Source organism: Sus scrofa, chromosome 14 (assembly GCF_054392235.1).
Source record: "Sus scrofa isolate SSC_HxYL_T2T_F1_AM1 chromosome 14, Sscrofa_HxYL_maternal_Yorkshire_Landrace_v2.0, whole genome shotgun sequence".
In the NCBI taxonomy this organism is placed as follows: Eukaryota; Metazoa; Chordata; class Mammalia; order Artiodactyla; family Suidae; genus Sus; species Sus scrofa.
This window is the reverse complement of record NC_139396.1, coordinates 161,509,602-161,537,506: the sequence shown is the minus strand read 5'-3', so window position 1 is coordinate 161,537,506 and position 27,905 is coordinate 161,509,602. Positions and strand designations below refer to the sequence as shown.

General features: G+C 55.2%; 1 protein-coding gene across 39 annotated transcripts in view; it reads left to right on the top strand.

Moving 5' to 3' along the window:
- The first annotated feature begins 13,398 nt into the window (after positions 1–13,398).
- Positions 13,399–27,905, top strand: part of EBF3 (EBF transcription factor 3) — a 116,156-nt gene continuing 101,649 nt past the window's right edge. For 19 of the 39 annotated variants that reach the window (XR_014827694.1, XR_014827691.1, XR_014827693.1 and 16 more), the window contains exons 1-6: positions 13,779–14,037; positions 14,137–14,293; positions 14,660–14,723; positions 15,435–15,490; positions 18,608–18,681; positions 20,349–20,417. Coding sequence is in view for 24 of the 39 variants with exons in the window: in XM_003359401.5 (XP_003359449.1) it covers positions 13,904–14,037; positions 14,137–14,293; positions 14,660–14,723; positions 15,435–15,490; positions 18,608–18,681; positions 20,349–20,417 (554 nt within the window). In the remaining 15 variants the exon portion in view is untranslated. Of the gene's footprint in view, positions 13,747–13,778; positions 14,038–14,136; positions 14,294–14,659; positions 14,724–15,434; positions 15,491–18,607; positions 18,682–20,348; positions 20,418–25,580; positions 26,350–27,905 lie in introns of those variants that run through there. The other 20 variants (XR_014827698.1, XM_084996768.1, XM_084996766.1 and 17 more) reach the window with 7 other exon arrangements.

The window sequence follows — 27,905 nt, the reverse complement described above, 5'->3', positions numbered from 1 at the left end:
TTCGTTAACCACTGCGCCACGACGGGAACTCCTAATTTACAATTTTTAAAACGGCTTGTTTTCTCTTTAGCAGAATTTGCAGTGTGGAAATCCATGGTTTCAGATTGCAGAGATACTCTTGGTAGACAAGCAAAACTGATTTAACATATGCATAGAAAGTATATTCTTTACCAGGTTTAAGTGTGTGGTCACATTCAGGAGTCGCCTTGTCCCTGTGCTGCTCCTTGGCTGTCACCCCATTCTAGAATATGTGAAATGGAATTTTATTCAGAGGAAGGTCTTCTTGGAGTTCCCGCTGCGGCACAAGGGGATTGGTGGCGTCTCTGGAGCACCGGGATGCAGGTTTGATCCCCGGCCCAGCACAGCGGGTTGAGGATCTGGCATGGCCCCAGCTGTGGCATAGGTCACAGTTGTGGTTGGGATCTGTTTCCTGGCCCAGGAATTCAGAAGGCCAAAAAAGAACAAAAACAAACAAACAAACAAAGGAGGGTCTTCTCGTGACCGACCCTCCACCGCCAAAGCCAGCCGAGCAGCCCAGTCTAACCCGCAGGCGCCCTCGCACCTGCACGCTATCCCTTTGTTCCATCACGAGACAAAGGGGCCCTGCCTTCTGCAGGCTCCACGGGATGCTGCAATCCAGACTTGCTCGGCCTCAGGGGGCAGCTGCCACATTCCTACCCCAACTTCTCGTCACCTGAGTGTGACCCCTCACCCTCACGGCTGCATTTCCAGTGGCCCTGGAGCTGGCGGTGCTGGGACAGCTGGCGAGGGAACTCTGCCATCCTCACCCTTTCACTGAAGCTTAACCTCCTGGCCAGAGGGCTTCGTGCCCTGGGGTTCCCCCCAAAGGACTGTAAGGCGGCAGCAGCCATCGTATTCCTTTCAAGCCCAGCAGTGGAGGGCCAGGCAGGGCCAGAGAACTCGGTGAGGGGCGTCTCGTTGCCCTTCTTCCCGGCTGCTTGAATGGAGTCTCTTGGGGGAAGTTGCTGCCCCAAGGGTCTGAAGTCCATCTCCACGGTTTGGAAGAGTGGCCCTCATCCCCAGACCAACATCCGGGCAGGAAGGGCATTGGGAAGCCAGTTCCTGTCACCCCCTGGCCTGGCCTACGGTCCTGTGGGTGGCTGTCCTCGGCTGCCCCGGCGGGACTCAGCCCTGAGGGTCCTCTCCCTCCCCCTTCGTCCCCACAAGGGGCCCTTTTCCAGGCTGTCCTATACGGACTGTGGGTTGTTTTCTTTTTCACTCTCGCCCAGGTGACTCCAGTGGGAAGTGAGAGCACATTTGACAAGTCAGCTGCCATTTCAGCGAACACACTGCTTCTCTGTGAGGCAGGAAGAGAAGCAGCAGACAACAAGCTTGGAGCAGGAGGGAAGTTTCTGTCTCCCAGTCCATCAAGGTGTGGGTGTGCCTGCATCGTTCCCTAATACAAAGTCTCGGAGGTCCCGTCGTGGCGCAGTGGTTAACGAATCCCACTAGGAACCATGAGGTTGTGGGTTCGATCCCTGGCCTCACTCAGTGGGTTAAGGATCCGGCGTTGCTGTGAACTGTGGTGTAGGTCACAGATGTGGCTTGGATCCTGCGTTGCTGTGGCTGTGGTGTAGGCTGTTGGCTACAGCTCCCATTAGACCCCTAGCCTGGGAACCTCCATATGCAGAGGGAGTGGCCCTAGAAAAGACCAAAAAAAAAAAAAAAAAAAGACCAAAAAACCAAAAACCCCAAAGTCTCTCAAACTGAATTGCACCTGCAATCTTTCAGGAAGTATTTGCTGAGCCCCCACGTGGTGCCAATTCTGTGCTAATAAACCAGAGGAGGGCACAGGCGGGTCCTGACTCCAGCAGTTCCTCATGGGGGAAATCCACATAGACGCATTTCACACCGTAATGAGAGACCGGCAAATAAAACAACCCCTGAAATTATTTGTGGTCTGAAAATGCCCAGGATCCCAAGTTCTGACTTCTGGGTTCAAGTTTCCATGATGGGGCCCCTGCGTCCCCCACACTCTTGGATTAGCATGTGGTATTTGGTCACAGATAAGTCCCCACCTTGCAGTGTGGGCTGGTTCGTAGTGGCCACCAGGCACAGTGCTTGTTATGGGCAAAGAGATGAAAGTGACTATTGCAACAGGTTTGAATACTGATGTCTGTGAATCTCCGTTTCTAGGTACAGTGGCCAGTGGCAAAGTGCACATATGTGGACCACGACAGATGAAACGGACATTGATTTTTATGTGCCTGAGAGACTTGGGCTTAACCTGTTGGGTCCACGAAAGCCTTTCCCAGTGCAAACATCACCAGGCTGGTTGCTGTTACCCTCTCCTGTCTGGTCGTCACACTCCAGCTGCATGCGGGCAGGGCCTGGCTCACCCCTGCACACACAGCCTAGCGCAGCCTCAGGGAACATCTGGGGGAGAAGGGGGGCAGCGATCGATGGCTGTATCCAATAAGTGAGATGCAGAGAAAGAAGGGGATTGATTCCACTCAGGGATACCTCTGGGCGGTTACTTGCATGTGAAAATGAGGCCATGGGTCTCCCGTCCAGAGTGGGCTCTCTGAATTTCTCCCTCCCATACAGGCGAGGGCTTTCCTTCAAACCTCCCATCAGATCACTGAGCATGAGGGCCCTGCCTCCAGTCGTTACCTGTGTGGCTAAATTCTCCATCCCTTCCTCCTTCGTGTATCAGAAGGGCTCCACTCCCCAGGAGTGGCACAGGGAGCGTGGTGGACCAGGGCCCGCAGGGGAGCAGAGGCTCATGGGCGCATCTGGAGAAGGAGGCCCAGTGACATCAGCCTTTGGGGCCTGGGGGCACAGGCAAGATGGCAGGGGGTGTGTGTGGGAACTTGGGGTGAGACAACAAGGAAGAGGGTTGGACAGCGCAGGTCCCCAAGCCATCAGAGGGTGGAAAAGGTCCCCTCAGCCTGCTCCCTGGCATTCCACAGCCCTTCTGGCCAAACTGGTTGAGTAAAGGCCATTCCAAGCCTCCCTCTGTGCATGTGAAGGGATTTCAAGACAGCGGAACGCCTCCCCTTTGCCTCTGAAGCCACACATGGCTGCAGCCATGTAAGGACCAGAGTTCTGGAGTCCTGGCTTCCTGGGTGTGTGGCCAGGACATGTCCTCTAACTTTCCTGTGCATGTTCCTAGCCATCTCGGCTGCTGGCACATAACATCCAAGACATGTGGGCTGCTATTAAAAACATGGGTAATTTTATATCTTAAAATATTGCATATTGCTTAAATGGTTTCATGCTGGCTCACATTAAAAATGATTCCCAAGTGAAGATGACAAGGGGGAAATATTCGTTATTTAGTTCTTTTCTTACATTCAGCTCTCATAATAAAGTACATTTCTGGGTTGCATTCTCTAGAGTGCTTTTTACTAAATAAATGGCCCAAAATAACTTTTTCCTTCCAGTAAGATTTCATGATTCAGCACATTCAACTTTCACTATAAAAGGTTGAAATAAAGAGTACAAAACAAATCTAAGAGCAAGAAACAGGCAAGAAAAAACAATAAATGGTAGAGGCTGAGGGTCACATTCCAACACACTGAGACCAACCTTGGCGATGTGGGAGCTGCATTTACTTAGGTATCTGCACCACACTTAGCCTTTGAGGAAGCAGGTAGCTAAGAATTACGGGGGGGGGGGGGTAGTCCCAGTTTTTCAGCAAAGGGTCGGCTTAGAGAAATAAGCAATAAAATAAGTAAAAAGAAATAAGGGGAGAGAAGGCCCAGACCTTCCTTAAAAGTCAGCTCCTTCCAACCCCAGCACAGGCCAGAGGGTCCAAGATTGGAGCACTCCCGCCTTCCCCCCCCCCCCCCTCCGTGCCGACAGAACAGCTCCAGATGTTTATGGCAAAGGTTCCACGTCCGGTCATTTGCCAGGTGACACTAGAGGCGGGAGTAGCATGGTCAGGGCTGCTGGCCTTATTCTCTAAGAGCTGCGGAAGCGCGTCAGCTGGATGCCTTGAGCACAGAGCTGGGTTTGGAGCCGGCCAGGTATTTTCTTTCTTTTATGGGGAGAATCCTGGCCCTTCTCCCCCCTTGTGGGAGATCTCTTGCCTTTCCTGTCTCATCGTGACCACTGGGCAGAAGAGTGCTTTTCACTCGATCGTGAGTAGCATCTCCAAGGAAGCTGTCCTCTCTTCAACGTTACAAAAAGGCCCCGGCAGACCCCTCGCCATCCTCTGCTTAGGAAGGTGCGCGTGTCCACACCGACGGCTTCAGGTCTCCCAGAGCCTGGGACTTGCTTCCTTCCAGACAGGTGTCCGGGTCGTGGCGCCCAGTTCCGGGCCTGGCGCGCTCTCTTGGCCAAAGCGCGTTACCAAGGCCCTCGGGCCCCCAGAGGAAGGAGCTGGGCTCCAGTCTTGGCAAAGGGGCCGCCCCACCGGGGGCCTCGCGTCGGGCCAAGGGGCGCCCCGGAGGTCCCTCCCCGCCGTGGCGAGCGCGGGGAGCAGCTGCAGCCCCGGGGCAGGGCGGCGGGCGGGCTGCGGGGCGCCTGCCCGCACCTCCTCGCGCCCCGCGGCCGCCTCCCGCCGCGCCGCCGCCTCCCGCGGTGGCAGACAGCGCCGCGCGTGCGCACTGGCGCGCTCGCGGCCCGGCCCGTGGGCTCTCTCGGGAGGGCGGGAGGTGGGAACGTGGGCAGGCGAGGGGCCGCACACCCTCCCGGCGCGCCGCCGGCGCCGCCGACACCTTGCGGCTCGGGCACCCCGCGACGCCGGTCGAAGGAGCGGCGCAGGTAAGCGCGCGGGGGGCTGCTCGCGATCCCGTCGGGGGCTCCTCGCCCCAGCGCGCGGTACCCCGGAGGCCAAGGGCCGGCAAAGTTGAACTTCGCGTCGCGGGCGGGTGCAGGGGAGCCGGGCCGCGCTCACGGCGGGGTCCTCGAGGCGGGGTGCGCTCTTCGCGCCTGCGGGAGCGCGGGCGGGGGCTGCGGCGGAGGCGCGCGGTGGGGCTGGGGGACGCGGGAGCCCGGGACCGTGGGCGGCACGCCCGGCCCGGCCTCGCAGTGAACTTTTGCGCCGCTCCCTGGCAGCGTCTTGGCGGCCGGCGAACCCTGCCCGCGCAGCCTCGCGGGCTTCGGGTGGGTCTCTCCTCGAGGCCCTCCTGGCTGGGCTGCGGGGAAGTGAGCGTGTGCGGAGGGCGCCCGGCGCGGGGGAAGCGCGTATCCGCGCCGGCGGAGACTGGGGGTTCCGGGATTTCGTGGAAGGACCCGGGATTTTTCAATCCCCCGCCCCTCCCCCAATACAAAGTGAGACCCTTGGATGGAAGGGAGGGGTCGAAACACGGAGGTGCCTGGACGAGAACGCAGGAAGCAATTAAAACTCCTCCTTTCGGATTAACAACCAAAAATTGATCGATGTGTCAGGAATACCTCTGATTTATGAAAGGTGCTTATTTCTCCGGTATGGAGAATTTTATGTTCTCCAGGTGAAACGGAGTTCACCCAGCTCCAGCGTAGATTGATGTTTTAATAAAAATAAATAAAGGCGAAAAGCTCGCCTGGTCTTTGGGGACATCAAGTCTCAAATCGCAGAGTTAGACTAACAAATCAAATTGCATTATCTTTACATTTTGTGATTTTATGTCTTTTAATCGTGCGCCTAAAAATCGCAAGCAGGAGCGCGCCTTCATTTCGAAAGTTTTAATATAATGCTTAAAAGTTCAAATATCTAGCAATCAATGTTTCATAAGCAAAATGGCACGGGGAGCGCCGGGTAATTGTGATAAGTGGCAGGCGTCGCGGTGTGGACGCCGGGCGAGCGCGGGCGGCGGCGGCGGCGGGAGGAGGAGCGGGTTCCGGGAGGGGAGAGGGAGGAGGTGGCGGCGCTCGGAGCCGTGCGGCGCCCGTAGATGGCGCCCTGGCCCCACGCTAGGCTCGGGAGCCGCGCTCCGCCGGGCCGCGCGCGGGCGGGGGAGCTGGCGGGGGCGCGGGGCGGGCGCCGAGCGCGAGGCTCCGCACTAGCAGTGGACTTGGACGAGGGCCGCACTGCTCAGCGGGAAAAATACTAAGCTTATTGTTGGCATTTGAGGTTTAAGGCCTGGGCAGCCTTTGGGGGCGGAAGAAGAGGGGGGCTCCGTGGTCCCGGATGTGCGCGGGAACCTAGGGGTTCCCCTCGAGACCCCCCCAAACTGGCTGCGGCCCTGGCCTGGTGGCCACGATGCAGACCCAGCCCCGGCTCTCCGGGCGCGGCCCAGGTGGGGTACTGGGGTGAAGATATGCGTGAGTGCAGGCGAGGGTCAGCCGTGCGGTGGCAAGGACACCGAGTTCAAAGCTGCCCACTGATCATTCCCGAGGGCGGCCGGGACTGCGGTGAGGCCGCCCGCGCCCCGCGCGGGATGCGCGGCCCGAGCCCGCGCCCGCTCTGCAGCCGCGGCAGCCTGTGCGCTGCGCTTTGCAATGTAAATTTCAGCGGGACAAATTGCTTATTAATAGTCTAGAAGAGAAGCGGGTTTCTTTCTTTCTTCTTTTCTTTATCTGTTTTTATTTCTGCATGGCCCCCAGCTATGCCCTGGGCAGCCTCGCCGCCCAGCAGTTTTCTCTTCATTTCAATATCCTAAAGAAAATGCAAATTTCCACAGTGTGGCCTTTTAAAAAAGTTAAATTAGCAACAGCTTTAAGTGACTCCATTAGTATGGAAAACATACACATGTTTAATGTGAGAATAGCTTCCTTTTAACGGGGCCCATTCTGGACTGTGAATTTAGCAGCCCCTCACATTGGTAAAGAATCGTGTCGCGGCCAAATGTGTCGCCAAAGGCGCACCCCCCGCGTGGCCTGCGCCGGGCTTCCCGGGAGCGGCTGTCCCGCCGCTGCGCGCGGCCCGCCCCGGCCGCCGGCTCGGATCCCCAGGAAGTCTTGGGCATTCAGGAGGGAGGAAGGTGACACATTTCTGTCCAAGGGCAGCGTGTTCTCCCTACCCTCCCAGCCTTGTCGTCCCTGTCCCAGCAACTGAGATCATTATCAGAGCAGCCTGACCAGGCCTGGCCGCTGTAACCCACCTCCCCACTTCTGCGCAGGGGAAGGGGTGGGTGGACGCTCCTTTAAGGTGACGCCGAGGAGTGGGCGAGGGTCGCAGGAGAGGAGGACGTCGTCCATCCCGTGCCCTCCGGTTCACCTCCACCCCTTGGCTCTCTACCACGCCAACGCCTCTGCCGGGGTTGGCAAACCCGTGTTTCAAACCAGAACCTCATTGGCAAACTTTTGCGCTCTACCGTTAGCTTTCAGAGGAGATTGTTAATTCCACGGGGGGGGGGGTCTGCCAATCCCCCTCCTTTACCTCTAAGCCAGTGGCAGGGCGCGCCATCCCCATCCAGGAAAGAGTTAAGATTTATGGTGTGCTGGAGAGGTCTTGTTAGGATGTAATCTGCATTTTTAAACTACTGCATAATAAAAAGTGAGAAGTTTTGAGACACCTTTCTTGATTATACCTTTGGCGATACTTTAGGTTTTACATTTAATTTGCATTTTGTTCTTAGTGAATATTGAAGTCTTGAGTGGAGGATTGAATTTTATTAGGACATCTGGACTGACAGTATCAAATCAGACACCAGTGTCCCAAAGCATGCTAAAATTTCAGAGTTAATTAGAACGCAGTGTGTTTAATTAAAGCCAATTATAATATTTGAAATTATCTGATCGATCCGGGTTTCCACAGTTTGGGTGTTTAGGGGTTGATTACCGTGCTCCGTGCGCAGTTCCATCCAAGAAACTACTCTGGGGAGAGTTTGCTTTGTAAACGGCGGGGGCGGGCGGGCGCGGAATCCGCATCCCGGCTCGGTCTCTCGCTCCTCCTGCCCGCCTGCCTTGGGGCGCCGCTGGACGCGGCTCAGGAAATCCCAACTCGTTCTTAAGGCCACTGTGCCTTTTCGGATCCGAGAGACCCGCCGAGCATCAGCTGTCTTTCCCCGCTCCTGTGCGCCTTCCGAGCTTTGTGAGCAGAGGCAACCTTTAAGGTTGCAAGGTGCGTAGGGAGAAGCCCGGCTCGCAGAAGGCGCGTGTTTGATTTCGGTTTCGAGCTCTGGCTGAAGAGCCCCCAGGGCTGACTCGGAACAGGGGGTTAGCCAAAGTGACTGAAGGGATCGGAGAAAAGTTAGGACAAGGAGACAATAATTAACTGTTTCCTTTCTCATTTCGTATGCTGCAGGAGCCGAGGTGCGCCCTGGCGTTTTCCGCCCTCTTGGAGCTAGTTTTCCAGGGCGACGGTAGAGCGAGTTGCGGGTGGCGTCCGCTGCCCCCCGCGGGGCCGGGCCCTTGGAGCGCGCGTTTTTCTCCCGCAAGGGTGTGGGCGCGGTGCTCGCCGCCTGGGCCTTGTTCCCGGTGCCCGCCTCGGCCTGGCTCTTGCAGACACACGTGAGCGGCAGTCAGACCAGGCGGCGCGTGGACGTTTCTGCGCGCTCCTGGGGTCACCGGGTCAGGCAGGCCTAGGTGCGCCCGACGCGCAGGAGCTGCGGCCCAGCTGCGGAAGCTGCGCAGGGGGCGGCGGCGGCCACCTGCCCAGGGGTAGGTGGGAGCCTCACCGGCTCGGCTCTGGGCTGCGCTGCGGCTCTGTGCTCTCCTCACCCCAGGAGGCGCTGTTTGTCAAACTTGGCGCCTTGGCAGGAGACTCCTGCACATTCTCAGCCTTTCTCGGTACTCGGGATCGGGCTTCAGGAACCTTAACCTTCCCGAATGACTGGGGCTGGGCCGGGGTGGGGGGAACGGTGCAAAGAATAGGGGTCTGAGACCCTTCAGGGTTCGCTTTTTAGCAGTGAATCTAGCCAGGCCTCCTGCCCTCCACCGCAGGGGAGGGGAGCCCATAGGAGCTCCCCGTGTGTCCCGGGGAGATGCCCAGTTACTTGTCTCCGAGGGCAGGCGGGACTCAGGTCCTGGCTTGGGTTCAGTCGCCACCAGCCTCCTGAGGGCCCCGCAGCTTCCGTCTCTGTACAGCGAGCGCGTTCCCTGGGCCTGGAACACTCCCCAGACTCTGGCCCGGCCCCCTTTGTGCGCAGATTAACAGGTTGGGGTGGCCTGAGTGCGGAGCCCTGGCTTCCTGGGTCTCCCCGGGCCCACGGGCGAGCGTGCCCCGGCGGCGCACTCAGGGGCCGCGTCCCTGACCCTCGGTGGGCAGGGTTTGCTAGTGCGAGGCTGTTCCGCCCCATCCCGCACTTCTCGGGACTTTCTCAGTGCGCCCTCCCGGGATTACCCTCGAGTCCAGCTCTCTCAGCCCTACGGCCTTCTCGCTGGGGCCCAAGGTCAGTCTGGCTCTCCAATTTCGGGTACTTTTCCCGGGCTCTGCCTGTGCACGGCGCGGGGGCCGGACCCTGGGCAGGAGCGGGGCTGGAGGCCAGGTCACCGGCGCGGTCTGAGCGTGACCCCCGGGCGCGGAGGACGTGGGGGCGGGCCGCGCCTGCTACTCAGCCTCGGCGGCGGGAATGCGGACCTCTGGCCTTCGGCGCGTTGGCTTCTGCCCTTGCCGAGGGCCGAGGGCCATGGCCGCGCAGCCTGGGCCCGAGGACGCTGGCCCTTCGAGGGAGCCCCACCCGGCCGCGCCCTCGCGCCCGCGATCCCTCACAGGGGTCGGCTTCCAGGATCCCCTGGCCCGGTCTTCTCAACGCCGCCGGAAACGCAGTCTATTACTCTTTGGAAAGCTGGCAGGGAGGGCGGCTGGCTCCCCTCTCTACCGCGAAGGTGCATTCACAGAGTGCCCTGGATGTTGGGCCGGCGCTGACGCCGCGGCCGGCCTTGCGCCCTGGGACCCCAACTTGGCGGAAGTTTCTGGATGGCTCGGAGGCCAGCGCGAGCCCGGCTCCCGCTCTCCAGGTCTTGGCGCTACGCAGCAGTGGCGGACCCGGGACTGGGGCGGGGGGTGCGAGCGGAAAGTTCACACCAGGCGCGCGCGGAACAGCCCTCCCCCCTCCCGCGGGTGGGTAGTGGCGCGGGCGGAGGGCTGGGCGCACGCGGCGGCTGGGGCACTGAGCGCCGGCAGGGAGACCGGGCTGGGCCTGGGTGCGGGCGCCGCGCGGGTGTACCGCCTGACCCAGCCTTGGGTGGTGTCGCGGGTCGGCGGCCAAGCGCGGCTGCGGCCCTGAGCCCTGCACGCCGCTCCCGGAGTGGGGGCTCCGGGGGCTGCGGGCGCTGTCTCTTTAAGGTCACTGCCTGCTCCGGCACGACGTGGGGAGGACAGCTGGGCACTGGCCATCTGACTGACTCCGGCGTGACATCTGGGAGCCCACTGGTGTGTGGCACGCGAAGCGCTTGATGCCGCTATTTAAATGCAAATGTGAGGGGGCTCATTGAAGCCTCTCCCCGTAAATCCGCACAAAAGGAATACTTCCCACCCTCCGAGGAGGAGGAGGAGGAGGTGGCGGCGGCGGCGCGAGGGCCACCCGTGCAAATCGCGTTGAGCTCGGGGCCCTGAGCAGTCATCGCTGCCCTCGCGGCCCGCGGGGTTTCCTGCGAAGGTCAGGTCCCGCCGGGCCGGGCCCCTGGGCGTCTGGCTGGCCCCTGGGAGCGCTCTGTGCGAGGAGGCTGGACCCGCGGCGGCGGCGGGCCTTCGCACATTCCGAAGTGTCAGCCTGCCCCCACCCCTGCGGGGCCCCCCCCCCCCCCCGGCTTCCCCCGCCTGGATACTGGGCGCCTCTGGTTCTCCAGAAAGGACGAGGGGCGGGGGCAGGGCTCCCGCGGGAGGCAGCCGGCGCGGGGACGCGCTCCCAGCCTCTCTCTGGACCTCTGGGAATGGACCTGCAGCCCCCTCTCCCCCTCCCCAGCCTTGGGTGCTCGGCCCCTTGCTCCTCTCCAGGGCTGCTCCCGCCCTGTCCAGGCGAAGATCTGGAGTGGAGTGGGGTGGGGTGGGGGCCAGGGGGCTGCCCTCCCAGGCGGCTCCTCAGCAGGCCTGTGTGGAGCCCCTGCCCAGGCGGTGAGTCCCTGTGCCCGCAGCCCGGAGCCAGCAGTGGAGTGACAAAAAAGATAAAGTTGGTGAATGATAAAGACCGTATTTTCCACGCTTTGGGTGCGGGACCAGATGATCTAGAAAATGAGCTGAAATGGATTCAGCCTCTGAGCCTGTTGTGAGAGCAGCTGATTCCCCCATTTCGGGCCAGATGGCTGCTGAACACAGATTTGCATTCATTTTCGCTTAATATCGTCCAAAATAGTGGGGCAGCTGCATTTGTTGTCAAAAAGGTTTAAAACCCCCTTTCTTTCTAGGGCAGGATCCTTACCTTATGTGATGGGCTTATAGAACTTTTTTTCTCTCTTTAGTCAACAGTATCAGATTTAGAAGGATTTGTTTTTAAACCTTCTAATTTGGTAATCAGATTTAAATCGCCTTGGCGCGTGTAATCTGAATTAAAGATACTGTAAATGATTTTAAGCATGATACTTTCGTTAGCGCAAGGAAGGGGGCACCTCCAGCGTGGGCTGGGCATTTTAGGAAGTGTGCTACAAAGGAAGCATTGTTTCCTCTTTCCAACTTCATCTTTTCCGAAAAGGCACTTTGCATAATCTGACAATAACGCTTGCCGGGCCGCGCCTTTCGTGAGCCCCCCCGGAGCAGCTAAATACTCAGAGACAAAGCATTTCTCAACCCCACCCTCCCCCGACGGCCAACTTTATTTTGCTTGTCCCTCCACGAGGGAAGTGTTCCCTCTTCCACTCGGTCACTGGGCTTATTAGGAATACAGAAATTTTCTTTTAATTTATCGTGAATAGTTTCCATACACTTTGATTTAAGGTTATTAACATTCTATAGACAGTGGCATCCTTAATATGTGGCGATCGCTTCTAAAGACTAATCTCATTACCCTCAAATAGTCATAAAATATGATTTTATTATACTTACGTATTTAATTAGGTGGCCGGCACCGGAATGGATTTTGAGATGGGACTGGAGCAACAGCTGTGATAATTCACTTATCTTTGGCAATAGTCATTAACCCCCAACACCAGCAAAATAGATTGCTTTCCAGCACTCTTTTTTTCTCACCCCTTCCAAGAGGCGTGGGGGTCCCCAGATAACGTAAATCGGACTTCGATTTTCCCGATTAATTAAAATATTAACGTACACACACTGCCAATTCATGGGCAAAAAAAAAAAAAAAAAAAAAAAAAAGAGGGCAACCCAACCCCGGGCGGGAAGAAGCTGTCCTGCGACACACTTGCACTCTGAAACCTGTTTTTTGGGTTTTGTTTGTTTTAATCAAAAGGGCCTGATTTCTTGGCAGGGAAGTGCCGGGACAGCTCCCGGTCGTCCCCTGGGTCTCCGCTCCCTGTCGCTCAGTCGTCCTTAGGGCAGGCAGTGCGCCTGGGCGCCGCGTCCCCGCTGCGGGAGCCGGGCCTCCGGGCCCACAAGCAGTCCGCGCCTCGCTGCCCTCCCGATTCCTCGAAACCAGGTCTGGAAGCCGCGCGTCGCGCGCTCACCCGGGCCCGGCGGCACCGAGGGCAGGACCCGGGCGCCCGCGGCGTCCGCTCGGCTTTTAGAGCGGCTGGCGCCGGGGAGGTCTGGCCACCGCGCAGGGCGCGCAGCCGGACACCCGGCTCCAGGTCGCCGGAGAGGCCGGGCGCGCTTCCTGTCCGCCCAGAGAGCCCAGAGCCTTCTTTGTCACTCGCCGCGCCTAAGGACAGGCCAGGGGACCAGGTCTCCCGTGGCCACCGGGAAAGAGCAGCTGGCAGAGGCCGCCTCCGACGTGGGTCCCCATCCCAACACTCAGTGGCCTCTGCCGGGGCGGAAAACACCGGCGCCGGGCGAGGCCCAGACTGGGGCAGATCGGCCCCCCCAGCAACCTTAGGTCTGCTTAGAAAGCAGGCTGAGCTGCGCGCCCCGCCTTGGCCGGGGAGCCCTGCCCCCCTCCGCCCCCGGCCCCCCAGTGCGTCCCTTGTCCCCTCCAGCTCCCTTCCTGCGGCCTGCTTGCCTCTGCCTACTTTTCCCTTTGGGCCTTCCCTGGGCGATCTGCGGCCCTTTGCATTTATTGCAAAGCATTTGGGCAACTGGGGGCGCCTCGGCATTTTCCCCCTTTCTCCCCGCCGTGTTTTGAGTGTGTGGCTGATTGCAGGAGGAGGCATTACGGGGACCAAGCTGCAAGTGTGCACTGGTTGTTTGTTTCATTTCAAGACTTATTTGGGCGAGTCGTAACTTCCTTGGCTGCGGGTGGGCGCGAGCAGCCGCGGCGCGTGGCTGGGGGCGGCGGCGGCGCTCGGCGGCGCTCGGCGGCGGCGGGGCTCGCGGGGCTCGCGGGGCTCGGGCCGGCTCGCGGCGCCGTCAGGCAGTCAGTCGGCGAGCGCGGCGGCGGCGGCGGCGGCGGCGAGGGGCGCGGCGAGGGGCGGCCGCTCCCATATATGGCGCAGGCGCCGCCCCCCGACGTCACCCTCTGACAGCGCCGCTCCCGGGGGCTTCGAGTTTTGGCTCCCGGGAAAGGGTCCATTCCTCGGGGAGAGAGGGCTGAGTTTTGTGCGCCTCCGTCCGCTGCGCGCGCCGCTCCAGGCCCCGCCGCGCCCCGCCTGCGCCCGGGACTGCGCCGCGGCACTCACTGCCCCGTTTATTTGTCTTTGGAGCAGGCGGGCCGCGCCAGAAGCGGGCGATCCCGCAGTGTCCTGCAGCCGCGGACGCCGCCTGGCTAGGATGACACCACGTTGAGCGCGCCTGCAAACAACAACAACAACAACCGCCGCCGCGGCCACCGCGTCCTGCTCCTCCGAAGCGCCGCCGCCGCCGCCGCCGCCGGTGTAGCAGCCTCCGCGCCCCCGGCCGTCCGGAGCGCCCAGCCGCCGGTGTATGTCGCGCCTGCCCGGGACGGGCTGAAGCCGGCGGCGGGCCGGACCGCAGGCGCCGAGCAGGGCGAGCGCGGCCAGGGCAGCCGCCTGCCGCCGAGCCCCGAGCGCCGCTGCTCGCGGAAGCGCTGTCGGCCGGGAGCTGCGGCCGCCGCCACCAGTTTTCATGTTTGGGATTCAGGAGAATATTCCGCGCGGGGGGACGACCATGAAGGAGGAGCCGCTGGGCAGCGGCATGAACCCGGTGCGCTCGTGGATGCACACGGCGGGGGTGGTGGACGCCAACACGGCCGCCCAGAGGTACGTACCGGCCGCCCCCGCGCGCCCCGGCCCCACCGGGTCCCCGCAGCCGGCCGGCGCCGCGCTCCTCACCGGGCCGCTGTCTCTTTCCTCCCGCAGCGGCGTGGGGCTGGCGCGGGCGCACTTCGAGAAACAGCCGCCTTCCAACCTCCGGAAATCCAATTTCTTCCACTTCGTGCTGGCGCTCTACGACAGGCAGGGGCAGCCGGTGGAGATTGAAAGGACCGCTTTTGTGGACTTTGTGGAGAAAGAGAAAGTAAGTGCAAACATACAATCACACCCTCCATCTTTCTAGAAGTGGGAGGCAGGCGGTGCCCAAGCGCGGTGGCCCGGAGTGCCCCCCTCGGCGGCGGGGACCGCTCCGCCAGGCGCCCCCGCCGCCGCCGCCACGTGCGGCCGCCGGGGCCCGCCGAGGGCCGGGCAACTTCTCTGCGCCCCCGGACCTACTCCGGGCGAGGAGAACGCTGGGCTTCCAGCAGGAAAGTGACATCACCGCGCTGCTCCGAGCTAGGATTCCTGCCATGTGTGAGGCCAAGGGGCCTCGGTCGTGGACGGGGACCGAGTGCGGTGGCCGCGCCGGACACCGATCGCACTAAATGCAATTATTTCTCGTTACTTTCAGGAGCCCAACAACGAGAAAACCAACAACGGCATCCACTATAAACTCCAGCTGCTGTACAGCAACGGTAAGTGCCTGCTGCCGCCACTGCCTGCCCGCCCCGCCGGGCTCGCTCTCCTTCTCCGAGGTGGTTAAAGGACATAAAGATTTTGAGATTAAAATGACATGGATGTAAACACGACATCTTCTCATGGCATAGAAGGAAAACAAAACATAAACGATCAATAAGTCGATGGCACTTCACATGATTAACCGGTCGGGCTTGAAGTGGAAAGTAAAAAGGGGATCGATCGGGGCGCCAGCAGAACATCACTTTTAAGTGACTTTTTTCAATTTTGCAAATTAATGTTAATTATTGAGATGGGGGTAGCTCTGTAAACCGAGCATAACTTACTTCCTGTGCACGAGTTTCTAAAAAATCCTCGAGAGACATTAGAAAGAGTTCAGACTCCCACTTAGTTTCCATTTGCTGCTTTCTGTTTCTTAAAAATAAATCAGCCCTTGGGCCCACCCAGGGCAGCAACCAGGCCTGCTCTCAGCCACCTAAATTTCTTGCATCTTTACATGCAAACCCTGAGAGTCTGGAGGTTCTTAAAAGAAGAAGAAGAAGGAAAAAAAAAATCAAATGAGAAGCGATTGGGCTTCTCTTTCCTGCCTTTTAAAGGGCTTGCCTAAGTTTTGCTGCATCACGGTGGCAGCAGTCCTGAGTTACCGACTTCCTGTGCCCCCGTTTGCCCTTGCTAAAATCCTGATGAGAATTTGTCCCTGTTTCTTGCAGGAGTCAGAACGGAGCAGGATCTGTATGTTCGGCTCATAGATTCAATGACCAAACAGGTGAGAAAGTTTAAGCCTCTACACACCAGTTTTCACTGCTCAGCTGGGGTTGTCCTGGGTTTCGGAGGCCAGGGGACTGACAAATGGGTCTGCTGTATTTGTTTTCCATTTAGTTTCCTTGACATGCTAATGAGAATTCCATATTTATTGGAATAAATGAAGCGATTGGTAAAATAGTTTATGTTGTCATTAGAACAGGACATAGATGCTTTATTAAATGGCTTGTGATTGGAATCAAATTCTGTCTTAATTAATTATGGTAATTAATATTTGACAGAAAATTGCCACGATCTCTCCCCCCTCCCCCACCCTTATATATTTTTAAATGTTTCTCTCTCTGCTTGGAATCATTTCATTGATTTTTTTTTTCCCCATAACAAAGGCAACTAACTCCTTTCCAAAGCTCATTGAGTTGGACTTGATGAGTTGATTTTTTCCTCCTCTCCAGTGTGATGGTCTGGTAACACGAGACGTTTCTTTGGATTTAAAAGTTAAATGTGTTGGGGTGAAAAGTCACCTTGTCCTCCTCCAGCCCATCTTCACCTCTCAGCCCCCCATCTCCATAATTCAAACTCCGAGCTCCAGGGGTCACCCGTCCATTGCTCTGGGGGTAGCTGCTGGTCCCTCTCCGCCCTCTGTCATACCTTGTAAATAACATAATTACAAGCAGTTCCTTATTAAATTATTTAACCTGTCTTGGTCAACTTTTCCGATGATAATATTGGCTATCAGTTGTGTGATTAAGTGCAGAAGAGTGCTTCATTGCTTTTTGACATTGTACAGTCTCTGGCTGGTTTTGTGTGGGATGGTGCGTTGTTGTTAAGTTGTTTTAAGGATTTTTTTTTTTCCATTTTCTTTCAATAGTGTTGGAGGAGGGGCAAATCCAAAGCGAATTCAATCCACTCTGCCCCGATTGATTACAATATACTTGCAAACGGAGCTTCATGCTCAGAAATGAAAGTAGTGTCTTCAGTTCTGATGCTAACTCTAAGAATCGTGAACCGAGTAAAAAAGTCTCTCGTGCTTCTCGCAGCCCAGCAGTGCACACTGCCCACTCTCTGCACGGCAATGAGTTTTCGGATTTTACTTAGCTTGTAAAAAGTTTGTCCTTAACCTAGGCAACAAGCGTGTTAGATTTTAATGTCTGCATTGGGAAAAAACAGTGTGGTTTTCTCTCAGAGTAAAACAGATCTGACAGGTAAACTACCGTCTTTCTGACAAAGACGGAGGCAGTGTGCCCTTCGGTAATTATTTCATTCGGATTCAGGGAAGCCTCTGGAACTTGGGCTGCACGTTGACAGGGTGCTTTTATTTCCTTTGTATGTAAGAGTGAAATGTTTTCGGAAATGGCCATAGACTGAGGAAGAGGCTGATGTAGGTGGCACAGAGTTTCTGCAGAGAGGAGGAGGCTTCGCTTTAAGTGCACTTTTATTGTTCATTTATCCCTGCACCTTTGCTGTATAAACAGGGCTGAAAATAAAGGCATTTAATCTCCTCTCACTGACGGGGATTGAGGAGGAAAAAAAAAGGAAAGAAATAGCCCAGTAACTGATCAAAGAGTCAATGGCGCTGAACCGACAGTTTATGGATTTCTGTTTGTGCTACAAAATAAAAAATAAATCAAATATAAATACGGGGATCCATCCGAGGGACAAGCCGCGTTCTCAGAAGTGCTGGTGCGCGCCGCGGCCACGCGCCCTGAGCCCCAGGCGGCCCGTTGGCCTGTGGTGACACCCATCACTTCTGTGGTTCCGAGCGGATCCGGAGGGAGGCAGTGGGACAGGGGCTGGAGGGAACCCTTCCCTCTTCCCAGAGGGCAGCCCCGGGCTTTCCCGAGAAAGGGCTTTGTCCGCCTGGAAGTGGAGGAAAGTGTCAGCAGTGCCCGAGGAGGTTGGAAGTAATTTCCAGATAATTTGCGGGGGTGGGGGGGGGGAGCCGGAGAGAGGGCTCCCCTCCCCCTTCTGCGGAATTTTCTGTGGGGGAACTTGCAGCTCCCGGCGCCCGCCCCCTGCCCATCCCCCAGTGGCTTTTTTCCTTTTTTCTCTCTTTCTTTCTTCTTCTTCTTTTTTTTTTTTTTTTTTTTTTTTTTGCAAGGCCGCAGTGGGGCAGGCGCGGGCGGCCCCTGGCCCGGGTTCCCGGCGGCGGAGCCGGGCTGAGCGCGGCCGTGAGCGCACCTAGGGCTTCGCACCATCTGGCGGAGCCTCTGCTCAAAACCCACCAGAGCGTGTGCGCAGACACTGCCTTTTTACCCGAGAAAAATCATTGTTAGCAGTTTCAAAATAAACACCAGATTGGCCATTAGCACTTTCTTTCCAAATATCATCCGGCGAGGAGCACGTGGCCGCGCGGGCCCGGGCTCCCCGGGGCCCCCCGCACGCCTGCGGGGCGCCCACCAGGCCCGGTCCCGCGCGGCCACGTGCGGCTGCGGTGCCCGGGCCTCAGGGCTGCCCGCCGCGTGCGGAGCCGGGTCGCGGCCGAGCGCTCCGAGCGGCGGCGGGGCCTGGGCGGGCGGCCCACGCGGGCGCCGGGACTTGGAACGCGGGGAGCGGCCGGGCGCCCGACTTGCCCGAGCCTGGCGAGAGCGCAGGGCAGGGAGGGCGCCGCCCTGGACACCAGGCAAACCGCTGCCCGCGCGGCTCCCGCCGCTTCAGGCTTAGCTCGTTCTGGTCGGCCTCGCCTAATGCGCTGATTGGGATCCGGTGTAGACAATGGCCCGAGGACGCGGCCCGGCGGCGGCGGCGGCGGCGGCGGCGGCGGCGGCGGCGGCGCGGGCAGGCGGGAGGACCCGGAGCTGGGGAGCTGGGGCACTGGGGTCGATGCCAGCGCCCCCTCGCTCCCTGCGCCCGGGCCTTGGCCTCTCTCCCCGGCCCTCGCCCTGGCCCGAGCGCGGCCGTTGTCCTCCCAAGCAGAAGGCCCCGCGCAGGCCCGGCGGGCGCCCAGGAGGGTAGGCCGCCTCGGCCTAGCCAGGCTCCGGCTGACCCCGCTGGGAGGGTGGCCTGGGACGCCTCCCCTCGCCCGCCGCGCACCTGCAGCCCGCAAGGCCTGCAGCGCCCGGGGCGACCCGGCGCCAAAGCCGCGGGCACCGCTTAACCCCGCCTCTGCTTGTCCCCCGCGCAGGCCATCGTCTACGAGGGCCAGGACAAGAACCCGGAGATGTGCCGCGTGCTGCTGACCCACGAGATCATGTGCAGGTGAGCGGCGGGCGGCGGGCGGCGGGCGGCGGGGGCGCGGGCGGCCTCGGCGCCAGCTGCGTCTACAAAGGACGCCGCGTCCAGGCGCCGCCACCCCGCCCAACTTCGGGAAAGGCATCGATTGAAATGTAATCGGCCCGCGGCCGCAGGCCGGCCACGGAGGAGCCGGGTCTCATCCCGCCCCCCCCCCCCCCGCCCCTTACACACACCGCCCCCCCTCCCGCCCCGGTGATCAACGCGACCGGCTGCTCAGCAGAGCGGATTAATATGTTGGCCGTGTCGCTGCTGTGTAGTCAAAAATGAAAACAGGTCCTGGGTGATGCATCTGTCCGCGATGCCGGAGGAGTCAGAGATCAGTCGGAATCATTTTACTAGTTCCCTCCCAAGCGCTCGCATCCGGAGATATACAATTGTCTGATATTGATAAAAAGGAAACTCTTTTGTACTTATTATAGAGCTGGAGTATGTGAGAATTGGATTGTGATTCTGTCAGTTAACCTCTTCCCCAGAGCAGCGATGCATCGTTCATATTGTTGTTAGGTAGCGTGCACGTATCTTGAGATCTCTGTCAGAAGAGCAATTTCCCACCTGTTTTTTTTTCCTAACTACCACAAGAGTTTCACCCCTACATGGCAAATAAAAATGCATCATTGACTTTGTATGTGCGGCATGTGAAATATAGTTGCAAGGGATAATAAGGACCTGCTTTGCAGGCTTGCAGGCTACAGTAGCAGGCCGCGGACTCTGAGGGGCATACTCTGCCTGGCTACGGTGCCTGTTGCCTAAATGCCATTTCTGAGCAGACATATTGTTACAGCACTAATATACAAAAGCTGACTTTTTCTCATATCAGGTAATAAATATAAATTACAACCAATAAAGTGGAATTTCTTTATTATCCACTTCTGCATGTACTGCAATTAACATAGAAAGCGCACAGATGTGATTTAAGCTCTAAGTGGAAGACTGTAGACTTTCTTTAATCACTTTAGCTGTCAGCTTTAAAAGGCTTTATATACTTTGCCTACCATATGGTGTTAATTTAGCTAATTTAGACATGTAACCATTATACAAGTATGCTTTTTTAAAATGCAAGAAGCATAACATTTTTGTTTCATTTCTGCTTTAATTAAAGTTTCAATAACGGAGTTAAGGTAGGCTTAAAGAAGGAACAATAGAAGTTTCTGATAGATTGATGCATGCTTTTGTGGTTATAATTAATAAATGCCCCAAAGAAATATTGGTTGAAGGTGGCATCTTGCATCTTTTCCAGAAATAACAGCTTGACAATTAGAGGTAAACAAAAGCTGAAGCTGTGAAAAGTTATTCCCAAGCCTCCTGCTTCCCCTTCTCCTCAGTTCATTGCAAAGACAAACACCGGCAACGTTTTCCATATTTTAGCATCACAATTTCAGTAGTAGCTCCGTCACCCTCCTAGCCTCCAGTGCTAAGCCCAACTTTGCTCCTTCTGGTAGAAAGTTACATCACGAGTTGAGCGGCAGAGCACGTGAATGCACTGGGTTTAAACGTGCCACGCTGCCTTGGTAGGATAACTTATTTTCTTGACTCCAACCGCTTTACTGTCAGACTTCAAAAAAAAAAAAATGCAAGTCGAACATAAGAGGATGAAATGTGTATTAAAACCACTGTTTACCATTATTCCACAGCCGGTGCTGTGACAAGAAGAGTTGTGGCAATAGAAATGAAACACCCTCAGACCCTGTGATCATTGACAGGTAAGGATGACTTCTTTATTTTTCAAAACAAAACCGCAGCAGCAACAAAACCCGTCGCCTGGCTTGGGTTCCGGTTGCTCCCTGTTTGTGAGTCTGGTGTTGAGCTCATCTCGTGCGTGGCACCATTTGTTGTCCGCGTGTGTTATCGTGCACAGGTGGGTTGACTTGGAAACCTGGTGCCTCGCTCTGTGGGGATTCAGTAATTGCTTGCGAGTTGTCAAGGGAAGCAGTTTCATCTGCCACTGCTCTCACTGTGAGGAGCGCTTTATGCCTAGAGAGTTTCTGGCTTTAAACCCAGAGATATGTCATAAAGTGCTTTTTGCTAATTTGTTAACAAGTATTTCATTTTTGCATTATTTTTCTCTCGGATGATAGCTGAAGTTGAGTCTTGGGTGGTGTTCCGGTCCTAATTGTTGCCCAGTGTTAGAATGAATTGAATCTGCTCTCAATTAGTTGCAAAATGTCTCCTAATTTTTTTCCAATTGTGGCTGTCGTTTTATGTCAAGTAGCAAATATGTAACTAACAAACCAAAGTTGTTATAATTGAAACTAATTACACATGCTGGTTACATTTTCCAACATTAATTTCCATAACTAGATTAGCTGTATGCATTCTTTACATTTGCTGCTCTTCATCTTGCTGCTTATCATCTTCCTTGGGCAACGTTGCATCCTTTAAAGATACTAATCATTAGTCCTAATAGTGCTAATATGCACTTGGCATTGCTTTCCTAGCAACAACAAAAACACCCCCACCCTCCTCTCCCAGCCCTCACCCAAATCACCCAAATCGCTGGGGTTTCCGTGACCTGGGGGAGAGGAAGATTTCCTCCGTCCTAACAGTGGGTAACAGCAAAAGGCCTAGTGTGTGATTGACTGCAGATTTTGAAATTGGTACCCAAGCCGAATAAATGCTAGATGTGTACATATGACACCAGTTTTGTGAAGCAGAGGTTCAGACTGTTTTGAAGAGGGGTTGAATTTCAGCAGCTTTCATTACAAAGTTATCTTTTGATCATGAACTTTGCTGTCCAGTGTCTGAAAAATTAAACCCGGAAAACTCTATGAGTTAAGCCTAAAGAAATATGTGCCACCAGTGGAGAGCAATGCTAATGTTTAACTAGCTGGAATAGCTGTTTGCTTAGTGGAGAATGTTCGGTATCTGACAGAAGGGACAGCTCTCTTATTAGTAATCAAATAGGGTTGACCAGTTGTGGCCGTCACTCAGGCAATTGAGAACAAGTTCAACACTTTATAGGACTTGAACTACAAAAATCAATATAATTATATTTGCCTTTAGTGTTGTGGCTATGGAAAGTATATGGCCTTGGATTGTTGTCTTGCAACTGAATTTATTATTATTATTATTTTTTTCTGATTGGCTGAAAGTGTTTGAGCCGCTCCTGGAATCTTGTCTGGGTGTAGGATGGTTGAAAAGGCCTTGCGGGTGTGCTCCTAGCGTGGGGTTGTAAAGTGTTTCCTCTTTGGGATTGTCTTCCACTTGTGCTCCTTATGCATTTAAAAAGATGACGTGTTTTTGAGTCGTGAGGTTTTTAGCCTGGCACAGCGATGAAGGAGCCCCGTGGACTCGGCTAACATTTTGGATGCGCCCTTCCCTTCCAGATCGCTTTTGGTTTGGGTAGCATTCAATCATGTACTGACTGTCTTGGTACTGAAGAACTTTCAATACTAATTTTTATCACACAATGGGAAACGTCTTCCTTAGATATGCAGAAATGTATCCGGCTTGTCCGAGTGAACATGCTCTTCTATTTGGTTAATTAAAATATGTGCTAAGATTACTGACGCCTCGCTAACCTAAGAGAAGGGGGTGATCATTTGATATTCTAGAAGCATGAGAGGAGGCGAAAAATGTGAAAACATTTGGTTAATGGGTTTACCAAGTTTATTTGAATAAGGAGGATTGCAGCTCCATTTACGCCAGGCATAAATGCTTTGGAGGTCTTAATTATTGATGAAAAACCTGTTCTGCTTCTAAATTCAAAGATATGACAATTTGATAGGAATTTTAATCACCTTCCATGTTAGGGATTTTAAGGTAAGGATGGTTTTATGTAATGACAAATAGCAGGTACATTTTTAGCATTCTGAAGCGAGCTGTCACTTATCATGACAAATACTATTTGCATGTTGTTGCTTGATGTAAATCCTTGTGAAATGATTGCGGTATTGGCGCAGTCTCCAGTTTAAGGTGCACTTCTAGGGGGAGAAAATGAAGAGCTTGGTGTTCACTAGGGCCAGTTGTGTTAATCAGAGAAAGGAGAAGGCCCAGAGGAGGGCCTCTCTTCCGAGAAAAGCAGCCCTTCGCCACCGAGATGTGTTTCCATTTCATAATGACAATCATCTCTGTGGTGTGTGTGTGTGTGTTGCCTCCTAAAATTAGTTGCCTATGTGGGTTTCAAGCCCGTGTTTCCTCCTGAGTATTGCAGAATAAAATATCCCATCAGATTGGTGAGTCAGTCTACAGGTCCCCATCAGCAATGTCATCACTTGGTTAGTTGGCTTAAAAAAGAATTATATACAATGTGCTTTGCTGGCTCCTTGTGGCCTTTGGATACAGTTAGTAGGTTCTGACCAGATAAGGCATATTTGTCCCGAGGATATAAACCAATCACTCCAACCTGAATTGAGATCAATGGGCCCACATTTGTTGTAACCCACCCGGCGCCTCTTCCGCACGCCGAGGCTGCTTTTCTGTGTTATGAGAGCGGAGAAGTCGGCTCCCCGTTCTGGCAGGGAGCTGGCATATTCTACAGACCCTGATGCCCTAAGTCAATTAATGACGCAGTTCCGTTTCGTTCTCTTTCAGAAGAGCCTTAAATCCTCACAAGCAGCGTGGGGAGACCCCTCCGTAAAAACAGGGAGAAAAGTGAGGGTGTTTTTTGCATCACGAAACCCTTTTCATTGATGGGGAAGCTTTCACTTTTGCTAACTGTTTTCTTCGCCATAAAACAGTGCCATTTTTGGGGTGTAGTGTCACAGATACAATCCTACCAGGGCATGTTTAAAATAATACAGCAACTGACGGGGGTAAAGGAGAAGCGGAGCCCCGGGGAAGAAACCTCGTGGTCAGTAAAGACGCACGGCGGGAGCCCGCATCTGGGTGAGATGGGGGGGACCTGCGGAGAGCCAGATGCAGGGAGGGCAGGGGCCCCCGTGGGTGGGTGCACGCGCGGGCACATGTGTGCATGCACAGCCACACAGTACGTACGTGTGCGCAGGGCACACACCACACACACGTGTGTGTGTGAACACACCCCCGTGTACACACAGCCCCGTCTGTGTACGTATCCGTGCGTGTGGGGATGTGCATGGATTTGAGGGTGTTGCTGGAAAGGACGGGAGTATCGTTTTCCTCATGGACTAATGTTTTCTGGGAAAACACAAAGCAGATGGTCTTCATTAGGAACACCCATTGTCCACACATCCCAACTATGAACAGATAAATCTCTCCTGTTTCACCCGTACATTCCAAGGGCTGTAAATGATTACAGGATGTTGGTGTAGCTGCTATAAACCAAAACCACACTCAGCCTCTCGCCCTCCTCCCGTGCCATCCCGGTGTTTCCTCGGGCCTCTGCCCTTGCCCGGGAAGGTACGGCGCTTACCTCCCCTTCCGTGCTGGGCCTCCCCGGACCAGAGCTGCAGGGTCCAACTGTTGCAGACTGGAGGTGGCGGGAGCCGGGTGACGTGACCGCCCAGAGGGGCCGGGTCGCACACTGCGTGCTCCGGGGCAGCGCGGGGGCACGCTCGGCGGGGCGGGTCCAGATGGCACCGTCTCGGGCGCCCTGCTCGCTGGCATCTCTGTGGCAGGCAGTGCCCCTTCCCCCGTAAATCTGGCACTGGGCTCAGAGTTTGGGAGACTTATCATTCCAAGTCTGTCCTACTTTCCTGTCTGGAAGCCAGACATCTGTTTATCCCATTTTCTTTCATACAGAGTTTGGAATAGCTTTAGTTTGGGGGGGGGGGTAGTTTTGTCATATTTAACAGCTGTTACAAAATTTCAACCCTGTGGGCTCTGAAAATACTTTTCAGCTGACCTCAGATTTTTTTATACATAATTGACACTGGGTTGTAGGAAGATATTATTGACTTAACCTTTCATTGTCTGCGATTTCCCATCGCCTTTAGTTCGATGCGCTACCTTCCACAGGTTTAGGCTGCCAGCCCCTCCGGAGCCTCCTTTGGCTCATTTAAGAGTTTTAAGTTTACACCTTTCAAGTGATGGCAGAAGGGGAGCCGGAGCCCGAGCGGAGGTGTTCCTTCGTTCTTTCTCTTTTTCTTTCTTTCTTTCTTTTTTTTTTTTTTAGTCAACAGTGTTTCCTTTCACTTCCTGTCACAAAGGTCAAAGAGAGCCGACCTTTGCTGGCAATCCTCCTCGCTGAATTATTCATGGCATTGACTTTTTGTCAGCACACACAGTTGTGCTCTGGGACATTTTATTCATTTACCTCATTTAAAGCGCCTTTCTGCACCTGTTCAAGTATTAATATCATGTAATTTGGGCCTAATGCCGATTTTGCTGAACACTCATTATATTTTTTATTAGCTATATTTCCAAACGATTATGTGTGATTATTACCAAGCCTTACAAACAGCACCGGGTTATTCCCTAGCCCCTTACATCTTCTTGTCAGGTTGTTTTCAGAAGCGGGGAGGATAAACATTTGACCAGTCCCAATGTTTTTATTCCTGCTCCATCTCCAAGCAGAGAACTTAAGGCTTCCTCCCTCATGGCTTTGCCGGAGCGTGATTAAATCCAACTCCGAGGGAGCTGTACAAATGCCAGCGTTTATAAGGTCAACGCTTTTGTTAAAAATGCTATGTAAATGAGGATCTGCAAAAAGGGACATTAAATAAAATTAAATTCATTGTCTTCTTTAATGTCATTTACATTTTGGCTAAGCCCCGGCCTGTCAAGGAGGATTTTAAAAATAATTTTAATTACACATCATTTAGGGATCCAAGGTTTTCTATTCAGTAGCATTTGGATAACCTGCAAAACGGAGACTGTTTATTAACTTCTTAAACGACAACTTGTCATTTCATCTGCATAACGCAATGAAAACAGTATAGTTTGGTGTTAATTTCTCCTTCTCGGGTTTCTTCAAGATGTGAATATAATTATCAGCCAACAGGCCTGGGATCCCGGAGCCCTTCGCTGGGGGTTGGCTGTGTGTGTGAGAGGCTCTCTGGTTCAGGACCTGTTTTAGTACACTGGGGCTTCGGTGAAGGGAAAATATTGGCTAGAAATTTGGCACTCTGAGAGCACACTTTGGATGAATGGCCGTGGCTACAAAGAATCCGATTTTGCCTGGCACCGGCCCCATTTGGCTGCTCGGTGCTCAGGTGTGAATGGCTGTTTTATTCGCTGGCACGCCAGTGGAGAGAGGCAAAAAGTTCAGCGTGCTCATTCATGCTCGAAACATTTCTTTGCATAAACTTCTGAAAATAAACAGAAGAGGAAGAGCCGCATTATTGAGTCACAATGCCATGCTTTCATTTCGACCGGGAGACACCAGAAACAGCTCCCACTCTGTTTTCTTCTCCCTGGAAGCCCCGGGATTAGGGTTTGGACATCACACGTGCTAAGTCTGAGGGCTCCCTGCCACCCTGTGCCAGCGTGCAGTCACGGGCCACGCGGTGCAGAGCCACCGCCAGGCCCAGCTCCGGCATCTCTGGTCTAGGCCCAGGAGGCCTGCAGAGATTTATGGCCGCCTGGCCTGGCCTGGCCTGGCCTGGGCGAGGACTCCACGGCCAGGCCCGTCGAAGGCCGGGTTTTAAAACAAGCCACACACCCATAATGACTTCCGCAACCCTCTGAAACAGCCCTGATTCTTGTGTGCTTGTGCAAGGGAGAAGCCTCTCTGGAGCTGCTGTGCACAGGAGCCCGGGAACTGCATGCTGTCGGGTAGGCAAAGGCAGGGGGCGAGGGAGGGGAGGGGCCGAAACGCAGGGCTGTCAGAAGCTATCCTGCAGGAGGTATGTTGACGCAAGCCATCCCGGGCCTCTGCGGCAGCCTTATCAGGTGAAAAGCAAAGATATTGCCAGTGCCTGTAATTGTGTTAGGATGGCTCGGATGAATTGGATTACCTTGTGGAAAGCCGTCCAAACTCCGGGTTCTGTTACGCATGCTTACAGGAAGCAAATAATTACTCTCTGTGCACCAGAAGATAATTGGGGCTGGCCAGAGGCCTTCTCATGCGGCCGGCGAAAGCGGGAGAAGCTGGCCTCATCAGAGCATTTAGGACCCAAACCAGGAGGCTGCGACCCTCCCGCATGTCGGTGGCTCACGTGGATGCCTTAATTGTCGGTTCCTTTTCAAAGGGGGTGAATAATTGATCGGAATTCAAACTAACAGTGGCATGTTGGAGGAGATAAAAATTCCAGGCTCTAATGATGGAAATTGTCGTTGCAGACAGGAAGTGATTGACAAGTAGGGGTACAGGAAGTGAAAACTCAAGGAGCTTAACCTGTGCTTGGCAGAGCTTCTGGAGCTTACACTCAGAGAAAATGAAAACCATTCACTCCGTCAGCTCGCCAGAACACAGGCTCCTCTTGTTTGTTTATCTTCGTAGCAGATCTCCCAAAAATGTTTGTGGTCAAAACGCTGTATAATGAGACATTATGCTGGTATTATTAATGCTTTAAAATAAAAATATGGCTATAATTTAGAAAAATAAGCGGAGGAGGTTTATGTGCTAGGGGTTTTCTGGCTTGTGTTTTATAAGCTGCTTAGGCTTTGGGGTAACTAGCGTTCGTTAAATGGAAGGAGCTTGGGAAAACTGTTTTCAAAGCTGTTGTTGATTCAGAAAACAGTACTATCTGTCCACGTCATAAATGCCGTGAGTTTGCAAACAATTCGATGAGGCGCACTGGGGGGAGGGGGGTGCGGGGCGGGGGGGGGGTGGAATAGGGACACCCTTATTTTGGTTGTTTTCCAATCACTCATTTCCCCTTCCCTTTGCAAACAGAACAAATGAAAAATACCCCTCTGTAATTCCTTCGCTGGAAGTTGGTCAGCTAGAAAATACTCCACATGCACGCGGGCCGTGGTGCCAGAGTGCATCCTCTGAGAACAGCGGAGGGGGGAGCGCCTTGCTTTCCCAATAATTCACTAGGAAATGAGTTTAACATGTGCGGAAAGGAAGGGGCTCCAGCGGTGTTGTTGTAGGACCCGGAGCCCAGGCCCCGCTGGCGGAAGGAGTCGGCTCCAGAGAGTCTCTGCCGGCCGCGGAGCGAGCCGCCCGCACATCTGGGGAGGAGGCCCAGCGCCCGCCGCCCGGACCCGGACCCGCGCCCGCGGCGCCCGCCCCGCCCGCCCCTCCCCCGCGCCTCGCCCCGCGGGAGGCAGTGGGGGGGGGCAGGGTGCCACCGTCAGCGACGCGCGCAGCCCCGGTGGTGACGAATCGCCCAAGGGGGAAAGCCCACCCTTGACCGCGGAAGCCTGCCATCCCCGCCCGGGCT